This window comes from Polypterus senegalus, chromosome 6 (assembly GCF_016835505.1).
Source record: "Polypterus senegalus isolate Bchr_013 chromosome 6, ASM1683550v1, whole genome shotgun sequence".
In the NCBI taxonomy this organism is placed as follows: domain Eukaryota; kingdom Metazoa; phylum Chordata; class Cladistia; order Polypteriformes; family Polypteridae; genus Polypterus; species Polypterus senegalus.
In genome coordinates this window covers 126,778,805-126,796,677 of record NC_053159.1, presented here as the reverse complement: position 1 = coordinate 126,796,677, position 17,873 = coordinate 126,778,805, and the positions used below count along the sequence as shown (strand labels likewise).

General features: G+C 34.3%; 1 protein-coding gene across 2 annotated transcripts in view; it reads left to right on the top strand.

Annotated features, from left to right (window-relative positions):
- sgsm2 (small G protein signaling modulator 2) overlaps positions 1-17,873 on the top strand; it is a 191,997-nt gene that overhangs the window by 80,996 nt on the left and 93,128 nt on the right. For both annotated transcript variants that reach the window (XM_039757096.1, XM_039757095.1), the window contains exons 4-6: positions 8,968-9,132; positions 12,892-12,959; positions 13,611-13,759. In XM_039757096.1, the coding sequence (XP_039613030.1) occupies positions 8,968-9,132; positions 12,892-12,959; positions 13,611-13,759 (382 nt within the window). The remainder of the gene's footprint in view (positions 1-8,967; positions 9,133-12,891; positions 12,960-13,610; positions 13,760-17,873) is intronic.

The window sequence follows — 17,873 nt, the reverse complement described above, 5'->3', positions numbered from 1 at the left end:
TTTATAATACTCTTCACCACCTCTTTGACCACTCTTTCTTTTACTACAGAAATATTGAAATAATCTTTTTGAGTCATTGTTTGCCTTTTCTGCAGTATTTCTCTTCAACTGCCTCGTAGCTAATATCCCTTCTAACAGTTTCTCTCATTCTATCATATGCCCTGTGGGTAGCACTGGAGTTATTAGTCTTAAATGGCTCTTATATATATATTCGGATTCAGCGGGTTAGCAAATGGATGGATGGATATATATATATAAAAAAATAAGCTGTATAAGGCATATATATCTATATATCTATATATATATATCTATATATCTATATATTTATATATTTATATATATATATATATATATCTATATATCTATATATCTGCCTTATACAGCTTATTTTCTTTTGTAATTTCCCTTTCCACCCCTTATTTATCCACAACAGAGTTTTGTTTAATTTCTTACTGCTTCCAAATATTAGGATAAACTTGTCCTGGATTACATGTAACCACTTTAAATTCTTTTCCACATCTTGTCAACTGTCTTGAAACATGGAAGCATATCACCGTATATCTTTAGTAGGCTCTGCCGCATCTATTCATACTTTTTTCTACTAAAATTAAACTTAACTGTGTCAGTTTTTGGATATGCAGTCTACCAACATACCGTGAAATGTGTTATATTGCCGAAGCTAGATCCAAATTGTTCAATCACACCTATCCCCAGAATCCTATACAGATTATTAGTGAATGACAAATCTAGACAAGCTTCCCTGCCATGTTAGTGATTTAACATACTCTAGTGAAAAACAGTTATTGATTACATCCAGATCCTCGCATTGTTGTGCTGTGCTATTTGCAAGACTAGCTTAGTTAAGTAATTAAAGTCCCCTGTGACTAAGTTTGGGTCAATAATACCTTTCCTAAAATAAGGCCTCAATTACTAATGCTTTCTAGTCAAATTCCAGCATTGTCACTAAGCTGTGGCTTAGCATCTATTTGAAACCTTATATTCAAATCTATTTTACATAAATGGTGACTCGTGCACCTTTTCAGTTCATCCTGTTATTCCTGAATAATTTGTACCTGTCTGTTATAATCTCCATGCCATATCCTGTTATTTTGCTAGATTTGTTATTCTTATTGTGTCATAGCTATATGTAGTTATTACTGCAGTGCAATTATGTTTACATTAATGTTCATGATTATTTTGTTCTAATTAAAATGAAAAGCTTGCAAATGTTAAATCTGGGTATTTGCATACTGATTTGAAGTTATTTTGCAGTGTTTTGATTTATCAGTGTCTAATATTAAGTAACACTAAATGTAAGAACATTTTTTTATTGTGAAAATATCATACTGTGGGAATATTTAATCGTGAAGGCTAAATTGTAATATGAATTATATCATAGGCAAAGTGTATTGTCTCATGCCTAACCGATACACTTTAAGCAAATTGCTGAATGTGTTTTTATCTCTTGCTAAACTGAGTCTGTCTGTTTCACTAAGAAACTTTGTCACTTGGCTGTTTCCATTTTTTCTGCATCAATGCAACTATTAATAGTATAACTATTTAAAACACTATTAAAATGTGTTTTTTTTACCCTTCCCTTTCTCTTCATGGTAATGCTCATTGTTCTGAGTGAGTTGTACATGAGAGAGAGAGTTTAGGAGCATGTGCTGATGCAGCACATTGCCGTGCCCACCACATGACAAATCAACTCAGGATTCCAGATTAGGACCCGAGTGCAGCCATGCAACGCATGACACCTCAGCACCACACTATTTCAGATGGAATGGAACAGTGTGAGGTTTTTTTATTATGGTGGCTGGAGTGCCAATTCTGCCACCAACCCTCAGAGTTAAATAGTATTCCTTTACTTCTTTTCTTGCTGGTGATCCCATTCACATATTAGCATATAAGAATCTAGCTAATTATTTACTTATATACTGCTAAAGCTTATGTCACATTACATGACTTCTAGTCAATGGATATATCAGATTTGCAGACAACAGTTGCTAACCGCATTGCCAGACCATGTCAATTTAAACGACTGAAAATCGCTGCCCATCACAAAGTTACCAATCTGCTGATCTTTCAGTGCAGTTGTGCTTGCATCTTTTTTGACTGCCAGTTCCATGCTGCCTGATGGAGCCAGTGTTCTTTATTCTTTGTTGCTATATTAAATGCATTGTATTTCCTAATGAGTATTCATGGGTTGTCAGCTCTTGTGCTCACAGAGCCCGCCAATATGGCTAAATTTAAAATCAAACCTGTTTGATTTTGTTGGAGCAAGTTGCAGACTAGATGGACTGTCTCTGGGTATATCACATTAGGTGATTAGCTTCACGGGAGCATGCCACCTACTACCTAAAATTATGTAAGGGAAGGCTATGACTGAAAATTGTTCTGAGAGTCTCTTAATAGTCTTAAGCTGCACTATTCCTGCTGCCTCCCCCGCTTGAGTTGTGCTACCTGTGTCTCTTTGTCTTTATGGGTTGCTGCCTAGTTGCACAAACAAAAATCTTCATACACAACATGCCCTTGATCCTGAGCAGTTTTTAAAAATAAAAATGGATCAAAATCCTCCTACACAGGAAGCAAACTGTAATAAAAAATACATCTTGGCTCATTTTTGGTAACCAAAAATGAAGTTTTAGAAGCAAATATTATATTTTAATTAAGTTTCACACATAAGCAATGTACAGAATTTTGGTATAATCTACCAGCAAGAATGATGTCAACATGCAGTTCGTGGGCTTACATTCACAAAGCTCCAATCCAAATCTTTGTTACGCTTCCTATTGTATTAACAATTCTGTTTGTGCTTGTTAATTTTTTGGGTAGGTGGATTTTAAACAGTTTCCATTAGGCTTGGTATTGGTTTTTCCACCCTGAAACTAGATGAATTGGAGGCACCCACTAGGGTGGTCTTAGCTCTCCTGGGCCATTTCTCCTGGCAGGTTGCAACTACCTCTGTAATGTGCATCTTATCCCTTTCGGTATCCAGTTTCCCTGCCAAAGCCTAAGATGCATCTTAAGTTAAATGATTAATTATAATGTCTGCATCTTATTCCTTTCTTCATGTAGTTTTCTTTTGATATCCAGCTTCCTTGCCAAAGCCTAAGATGCATCTTAAGTTAAATGATGACTGTAAGTTGATTTAGTGTGAAAAATGTTAATATCTGAGTATGCTCTATTTTGGACTATTGCTTGATTCTGGACTGACTTCTGTCTTGTACCCAGCACTGTCAGGATAGGGTCCTGCGCCCTAAAACCACCTATTGAAATAAGTGGCTTAGAAAATTGTGTGATGAATGGCTATTATGAGACAGAGCTATTTTTATTAGCAAATACAGTATTTAATTAGGAAACTACAGGAACTGAAGGTTGAACTAGATTGTGCCAGAATAAATAACTATACATGTATGTTTTAAGTAATTTCATTTCCTATTTCAAGGTTAACAAGCTTATTGATATTCAATAGTTGATGTCAACAAATTATTTTGGTTTTTTTTTAATATTGCTTTAATCTTCTTAAATATCTCTACCCCTCATGTTACAGCCAATAACACCATACATTGTTAGTAAAGCTTTCAGCCAGCAGGTGCTGCAAAGTCTTGATTATAGAAAAGAAATTGATCAAGATAGCATTTTCTTATGTCCACTGAAGAGTTATTAGACCACAGATTAGGTTGTTTGTGACATTTAATCATTTTAGTCTTCCAGAGCTTTTTATTTATTTATTTTTTTTTTTTGGGAACCTTTAATTTTTCACTGACCTAAGCAAAGATTAAATCCATTTAACTCTTAATTAACATATTAAATCCTATGGATAATCTTTACCTACAAAGTGTGTAAAAGAAAAAAACACATTTACTGTACATTAATGTTCTGTTTGGTTGGTGTCATATATTGTTAGTCATTTAAAGAAAAAAAATGGATATAGCTGATTCAGTTATAAATTCACACATCAGATAAGCTCTTCTTTGTCTTTTTTTTTTTTAAATTTTCTATTAAATTCTGAAATGAGAAGCTAAAGAGGTACCAGTATTTTTCTGTTCTACTTTTATATTATTCAATTATAGTAGCTTTATAGAATATTAGAAAACATGGATCTACTATTTCCTTTTATTGCCCTATTTGGGAAGACTGGTAGTGTGAATAGGGAACAACGTTACATTTTTAGTACTGATTAAAAATTTTCATAGATCTAAGATGAGTAAAGTTAATGGGCAGCATTTTTCATTTGAAATGTCTAGTCAGTTAGTAAATAATAATGTTACATTTATTGAGCGCCTTTTACAAACCCAAGGTCGCTTTACATACAGAGTAAAAAAAAAAAAAACACAGTGAACCAGTACTGTGAAATCAAATAATAAACCATCACCAGAAATTCACAGCCACCATTTAATTTTTTGCATGTTAGACAATTAAGTGTGAATAAGGGAGGAATGGGAGTGATGTTCTAAACTGACTATCATTTTTAAAGCCATGGAAATGTATATACAGGTTGGCACTTTCTTATTACCATAACCATGTATGTAATTAGGTTTAAAAAAAAAAAAAAAAACCTAATTCCTGCCCCAGGAGACCACTATATAATTGTTGTTAGCAGGGACCACAATGTTTTTATATCTAATTTTATTTTCACTCAATCACCTCCTCAGAAACAATTGGGTGTTTCTTTCTTGATAATAATATGCCTTCTTCTATACAAATGTACAGTTATTTTTCTGCATTTATTATGGAACTATCAATTACAGATCAGTCTTTGATATCTTTGGTGCATCTTTGTGGAAATCTCTCCAAAAGGCTAAGTAATTGCCTGATCTGAATATAAAGGGGAAGTAGCATGCTAAGAGCATGAGTTCTGACTTAGCCTAGAGTAGAATAACTGTTCCTTCAATCCTTACTTTATTCTAAATAAGATTTTGAATGTATGGTGTGTGGGGTTCTGGAAAAGATTTAATGGCATTTGTGTGATTACTGAGATGACTGGTACTTTATTTTACTCTGTGTTTTAAGATGTTGCTGTTCCAGCGAGAAAAGTACAATGAATGGGCAGATACATACTTTCCATTAGTTACAGTATATGCATTATGGACAGTGCATTGCAGTTCAAATTAGGCATAATATCTTACCATTTTTCACCAAAGGTAAATGAAAAAAGGTGGGTAAAAATAAATTTTCTTATGCTATTATCACACAGTAGCAGTTTATGTGTGATTTTTCTATGCTGTGGTGTGCAGATTCATTTTCTTCCTTTTTAGTTATTTTTGTGTGTGTTCAGACCATAGAGTGTTGGTGTATGTGTGTCTGTATATTTATTTATCTGTTTGTTTATTTAAAAAGCTTCTGTAAAAAGCCTAATTGCCACCTGCAGACAAATAAAGTTCTATATATCTATCTATCTGTCTGAATTGATCTATGCTATACTATAGTTATAGTTAAGGACTTTAAGTTTAATCAACTTTTATAAATTTGTTACAAACATTTTTTTCAGGTCAGTAGTTGAAGGCAGTGAATCATATACTGTACAGGTGCTGGTCATAAAATTAGAATATCATGACAAAGTTGATTTATTTCAGTAATTCCATTCAAAAAGTGAAACTTGTAAATTAGATTCATTCATTACACACAGACTGATGTATTTCAAATGTTTTTATTTCTTTTAATTTTGATGATTATAACTGACAACTAATGAAAGTCCCAAATTCAGTATCTCAGAAAATTAGAATATTGAAGACACCTAGTGCCACACTCTAATCAGCTAATAAACTCAAAACACCTGCAAAAACCTTTAAATGGTCTCTCAGTCTAGTTCTGTAGGCTGGGGAAGACTGCTGACTTGACAGTTGTCCAAAAGACAACCATTGACACCTTGCACAAGGAGGGCAAGACACAAAAGGTCATTGCTAAAGAGGCTGGCTGTTCACAGAGCTCTGTGTCTAAGCACATTAATAGAGAGGAGAAGGGAAGGACAAGATGTGGTAGAAAAAAAGTGTACAAGCAATAGGGATAACCGCACCCTGGAGAGGATTGTGAAACAAAACCCATTCAAAACTGTGGGGGAGATTCACAAAGAGTGGACTGCAGCTGGAGTCAGTGCTTCAAGAACCACCACGCACCGACGTATGCAAGACATGGGTTTCAGCTGTTGCATTCCTTGTGTCAAGCCACTCTTGAACAAGAGACAGCGCCAGAAGCGTCTCGCCTGGGCTAAAGACAAAACTGCTGCTGAGTGGCCCAAAGTTATGTTCTCTGATGAAAGTAAATTGTGCATTTCCTTTAGAAATCAAGGTCCCAGAGTCTGGAGGAAGAGAGGAGAGGCACAGAATCCACGTTGCTTGAGGTCCAGTGTAAAGTTTCCACAGTCAGTGATGGTTTGGGGTGCCATGTCATCTGCTGGTGTTGGTCCATTGTGTTTTCTGAGGTCCAAGGTCAACGCAGCCGTCTACCAGGAAGTTTTAGAGCACTTCATGCTTCCAGCTGCTGACGAACTTTATGGAGATGCAGATTTCATTTTCCAACAGGACCTGGCACCTGCACACAGTGCCAAAGCTACCAGTACCTGGTTTAAGGACCATGGTATCCCTGTTCTTGATTGGCCAGCAAACTCGCCGGACCTAAACCCCATAGAAAATCTATGGGGTATTGTGAAGAGGAAGATGCAATACGCCAGACCCAACAATTCAGAAGAGCTGAAGGCCACTATCAGAGCAACATGGGCTCCCATAACACCTGAGCAGTGCTACAGACTGATTGACTACATGCCACGCCTCATTGCTGCACTAATCCAGGCCAAAGGAGCCCCAACTAAATATTGAGTGCTGTACATGCTCATACTTTTCATGTTCATACTTTTCAGTTGGCCAACATTTCTAAAAATCCTTTTTTTGTATCGGTCTTAATTGATATTCTAATTTTCTGAGATACTGAATTTGGGACTTTCATTAGTTGTCAGTTATAATCGTCAAAATTAAAAGAAATAAACATTTGAAATACATCAGTCTGTGTGTAATGAATGAATCTAATATACAAGTTTCACTTTTTGAATGGAATTACTGAAATAAATCAACTTTGTCATGATATTCTAATTTTATGACCAGCACCTGTACATATAATTAATTTTTGATGGGCTTGTTAATTTCAGTAAGGTTTTCTCATTATTATAATGTTTAATGTAACCAGATTTTCTTTTGTGTCATTCTTTTTAGTGACCTTTTTAATTGTTCAGTTATTTTTATCAGCTCAATTTTTTCTTGACATATCAACTAAATGCAACATCCTGACATGTGCTGTGATATTTCAATGTGTGGCTTCTTTCTAAACAAACAGCCAAACAAGACTGTAAAGAGTGCCAATGAGTGATAATTTTAATTTCATTACTTTGATTCAGTATGATGTCTGCCACCTATTTATATGCAAAAACAGTCTTTTTTAAGTATGTAACAGTATGAATGGCTTCAGTACATTACAGAAGCTTTTAAACAACTGACACATTAATAAATACAACTCATTTTAAAAGAAGTATTCTTAGGATTTTTAAATATGAGGGAATTGTGTGATGTTTAAAAATTTTAGTTTTCTAATTTAGTCACTCTGCTAATCTGCTTACTAGAAGAAACTACGGATATGTATCACTCTTTATTCCTTTTTTCTGATATGCATCTTATATAGTATAGATACACATAAAAAAAGAAATTGCAGGATTATGTTATTTTTAAAAATGACACACATTTCACATGGTCAGAGTGAAAAAAATAGGGCAAAGTGGATTAACATTTCAAAAGGTGCAGAAGACCTGTATTGCATTGTGATTATGAACATTGGTCATTGGTTATTTGTACAGTAGATACAGTATTATTATTAAAACATTTAAAAGATATTATTAATGTAGTAATTAAGTAGACCTTTTATTTTCTTCTGTTCCTTTACCAATTGGCCAGAGCCACTTTCAGCTTGATTTTTCTTATATTCCTACATTTTCCTTTGATTCCTTGAGTGTCACCATTTTTTGTTATTCTGATACAGTATATTTATGCATGTAAATACTGAATTTTTCTGTATTTTGCATGTCGATATTTTAGAGTGTATTTTGAAATGTTTGTCAGTCTATTGACTGAGAAGAGTGTTATACAAAAATAGTACTGTATATTAAAATGTATATATACCATGTTACTTTCAATGGCAAAATATATTTTGTAACATATTGCACAAATTAAGTGAAGTACAATGTAAGCACAAAGAAGTTATATGATAAATCTGGCTTATGCACACTGCCATTGGAGGATAATAAAACCCCAAAATTTTGAATTCCAGGTGAACAGCTAGTCTGATGTGTGACGTTACATACAATTGAAAGTATCAGTTGGATGGGGATGAAAAATGGTACTTTCATTCTGAAAGAAATTATTGCTAAGAAAGCCTATTAATTAATTAGGTAAAGAATTCAGAGACCTACTAGAATAATGAAATGTAATTTCATTCTAATCTGAGCTTGCTATGTTACTTATGAAACTTGCTTTACTATTCATAACAATACCTCACACTTAAATAAAAGTCATTTATAATTGTAATTTTTTTTTCTCAAGTTCACACACCCTGTTAGCTTTTAAAAACACTTGGTTCTGTTCACAATACAATGTAGTTATACAAGTCTAAATAAATTATACATTTTATTAACTGATGTATGCAAATATATATGCAGTATATGTATATCTTTATATATAATGTAATGTAAAATCTCTGAGATTTACAAAATTGTTACAATATGCATTCATTTTAGAAGGAAATTAAGAACAGAAAAACCTAGGAATAATGAACCAGTTAGGTTTAGACTAAAAATATTTGTATACCTTTTCATGATGCTGGAATTATTTTCTTTCGGCAATGGGGGGAATTACATTTGAAATAGGTTGTTACCTTGTTTTTTCTTTTCCTGTTTGTTTAATAATAAGCCTCACTTCTCTTTAGGAGAGCGCAGTCAGTTGGACAAGAAACTCTGAAGAGGCAGGGTTCAGTTGTGGGCCGAACCCCTCCAATGCTTACTCCCCAAGCTGTCAAGCATATCTGGGTCCGCACAGCACTTTTGGAGAAGGTCTTGGACAAGATTGTGCAATATATTGTGGACAACTGCAGGTTGTTATTCCAAAATGCTTTATATTTTTTATTATATACAGCTACAAAAATATGTTGAATATATACTGCATGTCTAATATTTTAATTTTTATGTTCCATCTTACTTTAGACATAATTCAAATGAACATAATGTACTAGAACCTAATATTATTCTTGAATTATCTGAATCTGGACCCAAAGTATGTGGATCCCTATTTTCTAGTGAATTTATGTATTTATTTTATTTTATTTTGTTTTGTTTATTATTATATTTATTTTGTTTATTTTTTTATTTTTTCACTTATTTCCCCTAAATCTATCAAAGCAATTGAGGTCCTCTTTTCGAGTTACCTACTTAAAGCTCATAGTAGGGTATGAAAATCCTGCTATTTGTTATGCTAGTCGCAAGCTTCAAAGATGATTGGCTGGACTTTAGCTTTGATGTAGTACACCTTTCTTTTCCAGCCAACCTCTGTTAATGGCCTGCTGGCAAAAGGGGATCTGAGCAGCTGCAAGAATGGTGCACATGTGTTGAAACTATTGGGAGACTCGGTGTTGAAGACTTTAAAAAATGCTCTCAGAAACCAAAGAGCTACCTGTTCACAAAAATCTACACTTGAAACCAAACAAGAACCTGATGATGGTTCTATCACTATAATTTAGTCTAGAAAATGGTGATAAACCTAAAGGCAAGCTATAGCCAGAATCTAGACATGAAACCATACTAAAACCTGAGGGAGAGATATAAAACTGTACTATTACCTAAAGGTGTGTTTTCTACAGGATGTAGCTTAAGTTACGTTACAACACGTCAAAGAAATTGTTAAAAGCAAAGAAAAACAAATAAGAACTACATAAGAATAATAATGAATAAGTAACACAAAAATTATTAACTTTCATAAGATAGATATATAATTAATACAGATGTAGAGTCCTTAAGTACATAATTGTTTTTTAAATCTCTAAAAATGAGTCTGATTATAAACTCAGATGGCCAGCAGAACAGAAAAAAATAAAAAAAATCTAAATCTGCAGGGGTTCCAAGGCCAAACGACTGCCCAGCACCCACTGAGCATTCTACTTATTATAAATTTTCTTAATTCATTCCTTAATGTTTTTAAGGCTTTGTCTTAGAGAAATGAAGGCTTTGTCTTAGAGGAATCGAGGCAGTTGGTCTCATGGGAAGTTGGGATATCTGCTTTCGTTCCAGCATCACACGTGATTGTAGAGTGCTTTGGTGAAGTGGTGGTAGTCGTGTAGAACGGCACCTCCGAAGCACTGAAAAAGACAACAGAGGAAAGTATAGATTAATAATGAATGTAAATTTATTTAAGGATATGATAATTCTATACATATCTAGTTTATTAAGAACAGAACTAAAATGCAGCTACAAAAAAGCAAAATTTAAAAAGTGAGTTTTTGGGAATTTTTAAAAATGTTCCACAGTGTTACTGTTACTTTTCAGCAAAAGAGATTGAAAACAAAAGGTGTAAAGCAACAAAAAAAAAAAGTTAGGCAGTTTTGGCAGGGTTCAAGTAACTAGTTGCTATAAATACAGTACCAATAAACACAGATGCCAGTGTATTGACAAAAGCACTACCTGACAGAATTGAGAATATAGAACTCTCTGCTGTCTTACATAATTGAACTGGATAATTAAAGGATAGACCTTCATTTATTTGTAGTAATACATATGTTAGTTGTAACTGAATCCCCTGAGAGATTGTTATCTCTGAATGCAGAAAAAGCATTTAATAGACCTGAACTGACTATTTCCTTGGATCATTGGATAAATTTGGTTTTAGACCTAAAATGACTACATTGCTCAGAATTATCTATACCATATATTATGCCTCAGTTTTGTCCAAACTGGTTCCTGAGTCATTTTACTTAAATGCAAGATTGTTAAGAAGGTTTTCCTTCCTCCCTAATTTAGTTTACTACCCCTATTAAACTACTCATGATTTACCTACACGTTTACCCAGAAATACAGTGAAATTCAATTTACTAACTTAACACAAATGTAATTCTTCATATCAATGGTTTTTTGCTTTGTATAACTGATCTTGAAACAACTCTTTAAGTATAAGTTACATAAAGTGGATATATTTCTGTTAAAATTTCAGTCTTAAAGTTAAATTAAAACAAAAACATTTTTCCAAGTTAATGCCTCTGCCCATAGGTCTTTTTAAAAATATTTCAGGTTCACTACGTTATAGCAATTTAAGGCCTAGGAGTCATAGTTATGCAATGCTCTTTAAAGATTTATTCAATCGATCAACAGTCTTTTTAATTTTGTTAATTATGGCGATATCCATCACTTAGCATAAGTTAAGAAAATTAATATATTTGAAAAAGTCTTTACCTCTTAATGCATGCTTATTCACATAAAAACAGCATTCAATAATTAGTAACAGCCGTAGTTTTTTTTTTTATTTTATTAAATGCCTGTACTGTATTAACTTTGAATTAACAAATCACGGCTTCAGAATCTAAAACAGATTGTGGTCTTCGGTTCCCTAATTCTCTCTTATTGCTGTGCAGAATATCCTTATATTCTGGGAATCTGGAATGACTCAAGACATTTCTGAATCTATACTACATGGTTAACCATCAAAAGGAGATCTAACGTCATGTCTAAACTTTCACATTTAAGAAATAGAGTGCTTTAAAACACACTTTTTCTCAATAATTAATGATTATAACTTAAGTCAAAAGTTTTATCTTTCACACAAAAATAAATAAGTGTAATTTAATTTCTACCTTTTATCTACTACAGAAATGTTGCTGAAATATTTCCTACTGATGTAGGAGTTATATTGTAACTATGCAGAACCTTCCATTACACCACACCTTTAGATAACCTGAAATAAACAACCTGCCTTTAGGATAATGAATAGTAATCAGCCTTACATAGCATAGACTGTTTCAGATGTGCATTATTTCAGCTGAAAGTTTTATATGCAACACCTCTTTCCTTATTAAGACTGTCAAAAGCTACAAAGGATAAAATCCAACTAGTGGTAAAATATGTGTGTTTTTAAGTGCTGCATGTAAGTGCTGTACAGTTGTCTTGACAAAGTCCTCACCTCATAACCTTTTTGAATTCTGTCTTTGCCTATGTTTCAGATTTTTAAACTTGCCATAACTTGTCATTGTAGTAACATGTGTAATACGTGTTGTAGTTTTTCATGATAAGTTTTGTTACACTATTTACTCTTTTGATTAATTTATCAATCAGAGCAAAATGTACTGTGCTTTTAAAATTTAGGAAAGAAATCATTCACTTGTCAAGTGACAAGTCACAGATGGCCAGCTTTTTATTAACACCATCCAAGTACAACAACCTAAACTAAATGCTGATTAAGGTAAATTGCTCTAAAATCTCTAGCAAAATTGCCAACCTATGATTTCCCTAGTATTATCTTGCTTTTTTTTTCTTTGCTTTCTTTGTCTTTAAAATGAATAACTCAATAACTCATGAGAATTTTATAGATGTAGTATTTTTCCTTAAAATTATTTAATAAAGGAGAATGAATGTAATATATTTTTTGATTGAAAATGATTATTTGTAGGTTTACTAGAAATATTATTGTTAGACCACATACTTGACTGCTCTGAGATTCACATGTGAGTATAAAATAGAAATTTAGTGGACAGCACTCATCTTTAGTTTTTTTAAATGAGTATTAATAACCTTCATTCTGTATTCTCACATTCTGGCATTTTTATTCATTTTCAGCATGTTGTGACTAATGATCACTTTATCTGTTTGTACAGCAAATACTATGAGAAAGAAGCCCTGATGCATGATGCTGTTTGTGGCCCTATTCTGGCAGCTCTTCTTGGTGAGTGGCTGGAGTTTTCTTTTGTTTATATGACTTTTTTAACTTTCTGAAAGAAAATCATTAAATGATATATTTCAAAAATTATCTTCCTTAGTTGTTTGGTAACATACATGAATGAAAGAATTAGACATTTTTAATTAGTTAGAAATTTGTGACCTTTAATATAATACCAAGCTTTAATAGTAAGCTACATACTACCTGTTAATTGATTCTTACTATGAATACAAATTGCCCATCTAGATTCATTAATTAAAAAAAAATAATAAAAAAAAAACTTCCTCTATATTTATATATAAATATCTATATTGCTATTTTGCTTTTAGTATTTTAAAGAACAATTTCTATATTCAGAATGCTAATGTCTATAAATACATAGATTAGTGAGCAAATTGGCCCACTAAAAGGGCTAACTTACAGTAATTCTGAAGTTTGAAAATAATTTTTTAATCTGGTGTGTCATAGTTTCTTATCATAAGAAATCCCTACCCTCTTGGCTTTTTTGTGGATTGTTTAGTCAATTCTCACTAGACTAATGAATAATTTTAATTTACAGATTTCTTGTGTAATTTGCAGCTCAGCTACTTTGTTAGCCATAGACTAAATATCTTGCAACATTGAGCACAGTATAAAGAACTATCATCTTCTCTGCAGTTGGACCATGTGCATTGGAATACACCAAGCTTAAGACATCTGACCACTTCTGGACAGATCCTTCAGCCAATGAATTGGTCCAGAGGCACCGCATACATGGGGCTCATGGCCGACAAGACTCGTCTCCCTCTAAGCGTCCTACTCTTGGAGTGAGTACATAAAAAATGGTGGAAAGAACTTATTTCTGTTGTTATATTAAAATGAAAAGAAGAAATTTAGTTTGGCATTCTTCAATAATATAATATTCAAAGTCAAACCAGTGTTGTTTGGATAGGCGCCTCTGTAAATAGGTCACATAAGTGAATATTGGCTTAATTTGTCTCCTAGCTCTTGACTTTATCTTGTGGATAGAAAAGATACTGCAAACTTTGCTAAGAAAAGAGAATCTGCAAATGCATAAAATTGTCCAACTTGACCTTGAACAGTTCCTCATAAAACAGTATTTAGGCTTCACACATTTAGAAGTGAAGAAGTAGAGTGACTTAATGTGTTTGGTAAAGATGCGGTTTTTCCAATCAAAGGAAAACATATGTTTGGGAAATGCCCATAGTCCTATTTAGAAATTAAGCTAGTCCAGTGTAGCTTCTGGAGGTTAAATTTGTCTCTCTGGTATGGTTTGGGAGAAGATGATACCAGGTGGAAATGTTATCATCTACTTTAACAATATATATAGTATCAATTATACACTGGCTCACCACAGGTACATGGGGCATCATGTTCTTGCTTAGGTAACACTATAATGAATGATACTACTAAAGTTGAACAGAGTCCGCAGACCCATGAATGTCCCTGAATATAGTGGTATGGGCTGAAAAGGAATACCATGTTTCTAGAAGTGAGTAAATGCAGAGCAGATATAGCTGAGCGAAGTGTTTAGCTTATACATTCACACACAGGAGAAGATATGGAAGGTGTTAATGCTGTGTATTGCATGCTCATACATCTGGTTCTCATGTGGCATCACATATCTTTTGCAGAGGCTTGGATCATTAGTGAAAATGTTCCATATACACCAGACAATCCCTATGGTACTAAAAAAGCTCATTACAAAGATGGGTTGTTGTAACCATTAAACACCCAAATACAAGGGTCTCGCTATATATTGTTTAGAAATAATAATGCAAGTAATGTTTCTGATTAGACATGCTACTCTGATGTTAAGGTGAGCCTTAGAGCATACTTGTCCTGTTGTTAAGGCCACAGGACACACTACAGGATGACTTTTCCTCCTTAAGACTTACTTGATCTGCTGATAGGGTGCTTCTCCCTCAGTCTTGGTCAGCACAGGAAGTTCAGTCACTTTGGGTGGATTCAAATGACTTTGTGAATCTGACTTTGACAGTTGGTTCTGCAAGCACATTCTGCCTCTCCCTCTCTGTAAGACAAAAGTTGGTCTTGTCCGTTACAGGAGATGGACATCTGAAGTGGAACTCCGTTAGCAGCAGTGTTAATTTTTCTCGTATTTCTATCATCCTGTGGTATCCTGTATTTACCCAACTCGAGGAGGTTCTATTACAGTATATGCAAGCATATGTAAACATGACCGGTAAGAAAGGGGCTCAGAAAAAAATGGAAAAGAAAATCAAAGCTACACCCAAGCCTAGACAGGCATCAAGTCCAATCTCAAGGTAGGGCCTTACAGAGACTGACCTGGAACAGACAGGCGAAAGTACAGATCTCCCGGGGCACTACATAGTCTCCAGTTGAGAGTGAATGTGCAGGTGATGCAGGTCACGATAGCTCGTCGATTCCAGAAAATCAATTGAAACTGGAAATGGCCTTGCCTTTCGTGTTTTATCTATTCCTCACGAGCCGGGAGCATTGGCTGTAACAGGGCTTGTCACTTCACCTGATGAGCACAAAGGCTGAAAAGATCTGTCCGAACTGAAGATAATGAGCAGTGCAATGGCCACAAAGAAAAATATAAAGAAAAACGAGAAGCTGCGGCAGGATATTAAAGACCTGGAGGTACATGTAAATAATCGCTTTGAGGCAGCCTTTAAAGGTATGCTAGAAAAAATTTAACAAATTCAGGAAAATGTGTCGAAGTTTGAGAAAAAACTGAGAGTACTTGGCGATCAGTTTGAAGACGTTTAGCAAACATTCACAACTCGAATTGAAACAGCCGAACATCTGGCATCTACTGCTGACGGGAAAGCAACGGCTGCAAATTCCAAATGCAAAAAACAGACTTGCTGTACTGGAAGATGAATGTAGAAGGGATAATATTAGAATTGAAGGTCTCCCAGACAATTGTGAAAGTCCAAACCCAGTGAAATTCGTAGCTGAGCTATTCTCCAAAATAATTGGATAGGATTGTAAATCAGACACCGAGATAGCAGCAGTTTACCACATTCGGGGATCAAATACTTCTAAACCTAGCAGTCTTATCATGTGCTTCGAAAAATTACAATTTAAATTACATGTAATGTCACTTCTCAGACAGAAACGAGAGATTTTATTTGAAAATAACCACATTCGCCTTTTACCGGATTTCTCACCCTCAACAGCTGCTAAACGTGCAGCTTTTTACAACATTAAACAGCGCTTACTGAAAGCCAAGATCAGATCCAGCCTCTTGTACCCTGCCAAACTGAAACTGGATATTCAAGACAAGCATTACATCTTTACCACTACGGAGGAAGCAGAGAAAGAATTAAGAAAACTGATCTTGACACATTTTTGAAATACTTTAGTGAGTCGCATCCTGCCATGGCATGGCAAAGAAGATCTTGCTGGCTGTTTGATTCACTTGCAGGGATACTGGTAGTGTAATTATACATCCTTTTCCCTTCTTGTCCACTTTTTGTTTATGTTTTAATTACATTTATATGTGTGTATGTATGTACAGTATGTGTGGAGAAATAATAATTCTTTTATTTTTTCTTCTTTTTTACTCTTCTAAAGGACACAATTTAACATCATACCCTTGGTTTATTGTTATTATTGTATTAGGGGTTACTATGCTTATCTAGAGCCACATTTTAACACCACTGTCTGGGTTAACTATTTTACTATCTCAAGACTGCTGAAGATTATATTTTATGCTTATAGTAAATGGATTGTATTGGCAATCAATATCTCATTTTTATTCCTCATATGTTGCTGCCGGGGGGCTTGTTTTGTTTTGGACATGCTCTGTCTCTAGGTATGTCAGAGGACTGGGATTTTAGGAAGTGTGGTCAAGCCTCACGTGGGGAGGTAAAATGTGGGGGGGACTATGGGGGAGAGAAAGAGAGCAGGCTACTTCTAATCCTGGGAAAATTGGAAATTAAGGTCAAAGCTGTCTTATTTTCAGTTAAGACTAAAAAAATGACAACAAAAGCTCAGAAACAGTGTCTTTAAGACTGGATAGGTAACTTTGTGAGATGGAATGTTAAAGGCCTGAATAATGAATTAACGAGAAAGAAAGTATTCTCTCATTTAACAGGTCTAAACGCTAAAATAGTATTTTTACTGGAGACCCACTTATTAAGCAAGGACTAGTTTCGGCTGCACAGACTGTACTGGCCAAATATTCCATTACAGCTTTACAAAGAAAACTAGAGATGTGGGAATTCTTATACATAGAACAGTCTCATTTGTGGTATCTGATCCAGAAGTGAGATATGTGATTGTCATAGATAATTTATGTAACTGTAAAGTGAATTTGATAAATATTTATGCACCCAATGCCGATGATAGGGAATTCATACAAAATGTATTTGCATCCATTCCCAACGTGAACACTCATAAAATTATAATGGCTGGGGACTTTAATTGTGTTTTAAACCCAGACCTAGATAGGTCTCCTGCCACAGGGGTGATGACATATAACACTGCAAAGATAATTACACAGTTGTAACTTGACCACAACTTATCAGACCCCTGGAGATTTCTAAACCCAAACTCAAGAGCATATTCCTTTTACTCCACCAGTGCATCATTGCTACTCAAGAATTGATTATTTCTTTGTAGATAACAACTTCTTGCCTAGAATTAAATCTTGTATGACACTATTGTTATTTCTGACTATGCACCCTTGTTTTTGGAGGTAAAATCACAATGAGACAAATACATCCTCAGAGGTTCCTGCAGAGGTTTCTGAAGGCCTTCTTAAGCAGACAGATTATCTCATATATTTCCCACAGAAATAAATTGTAAACCAAAAAGGTATTGGAGCTAATCAATGAAATTACTAGAATAGATCAAGAACATGCCAGGTGTACAAGTGAGGTGCTTCATTGGAAAAGGAAGGCTGTGCATTCAGAGCTCAACCTCTTA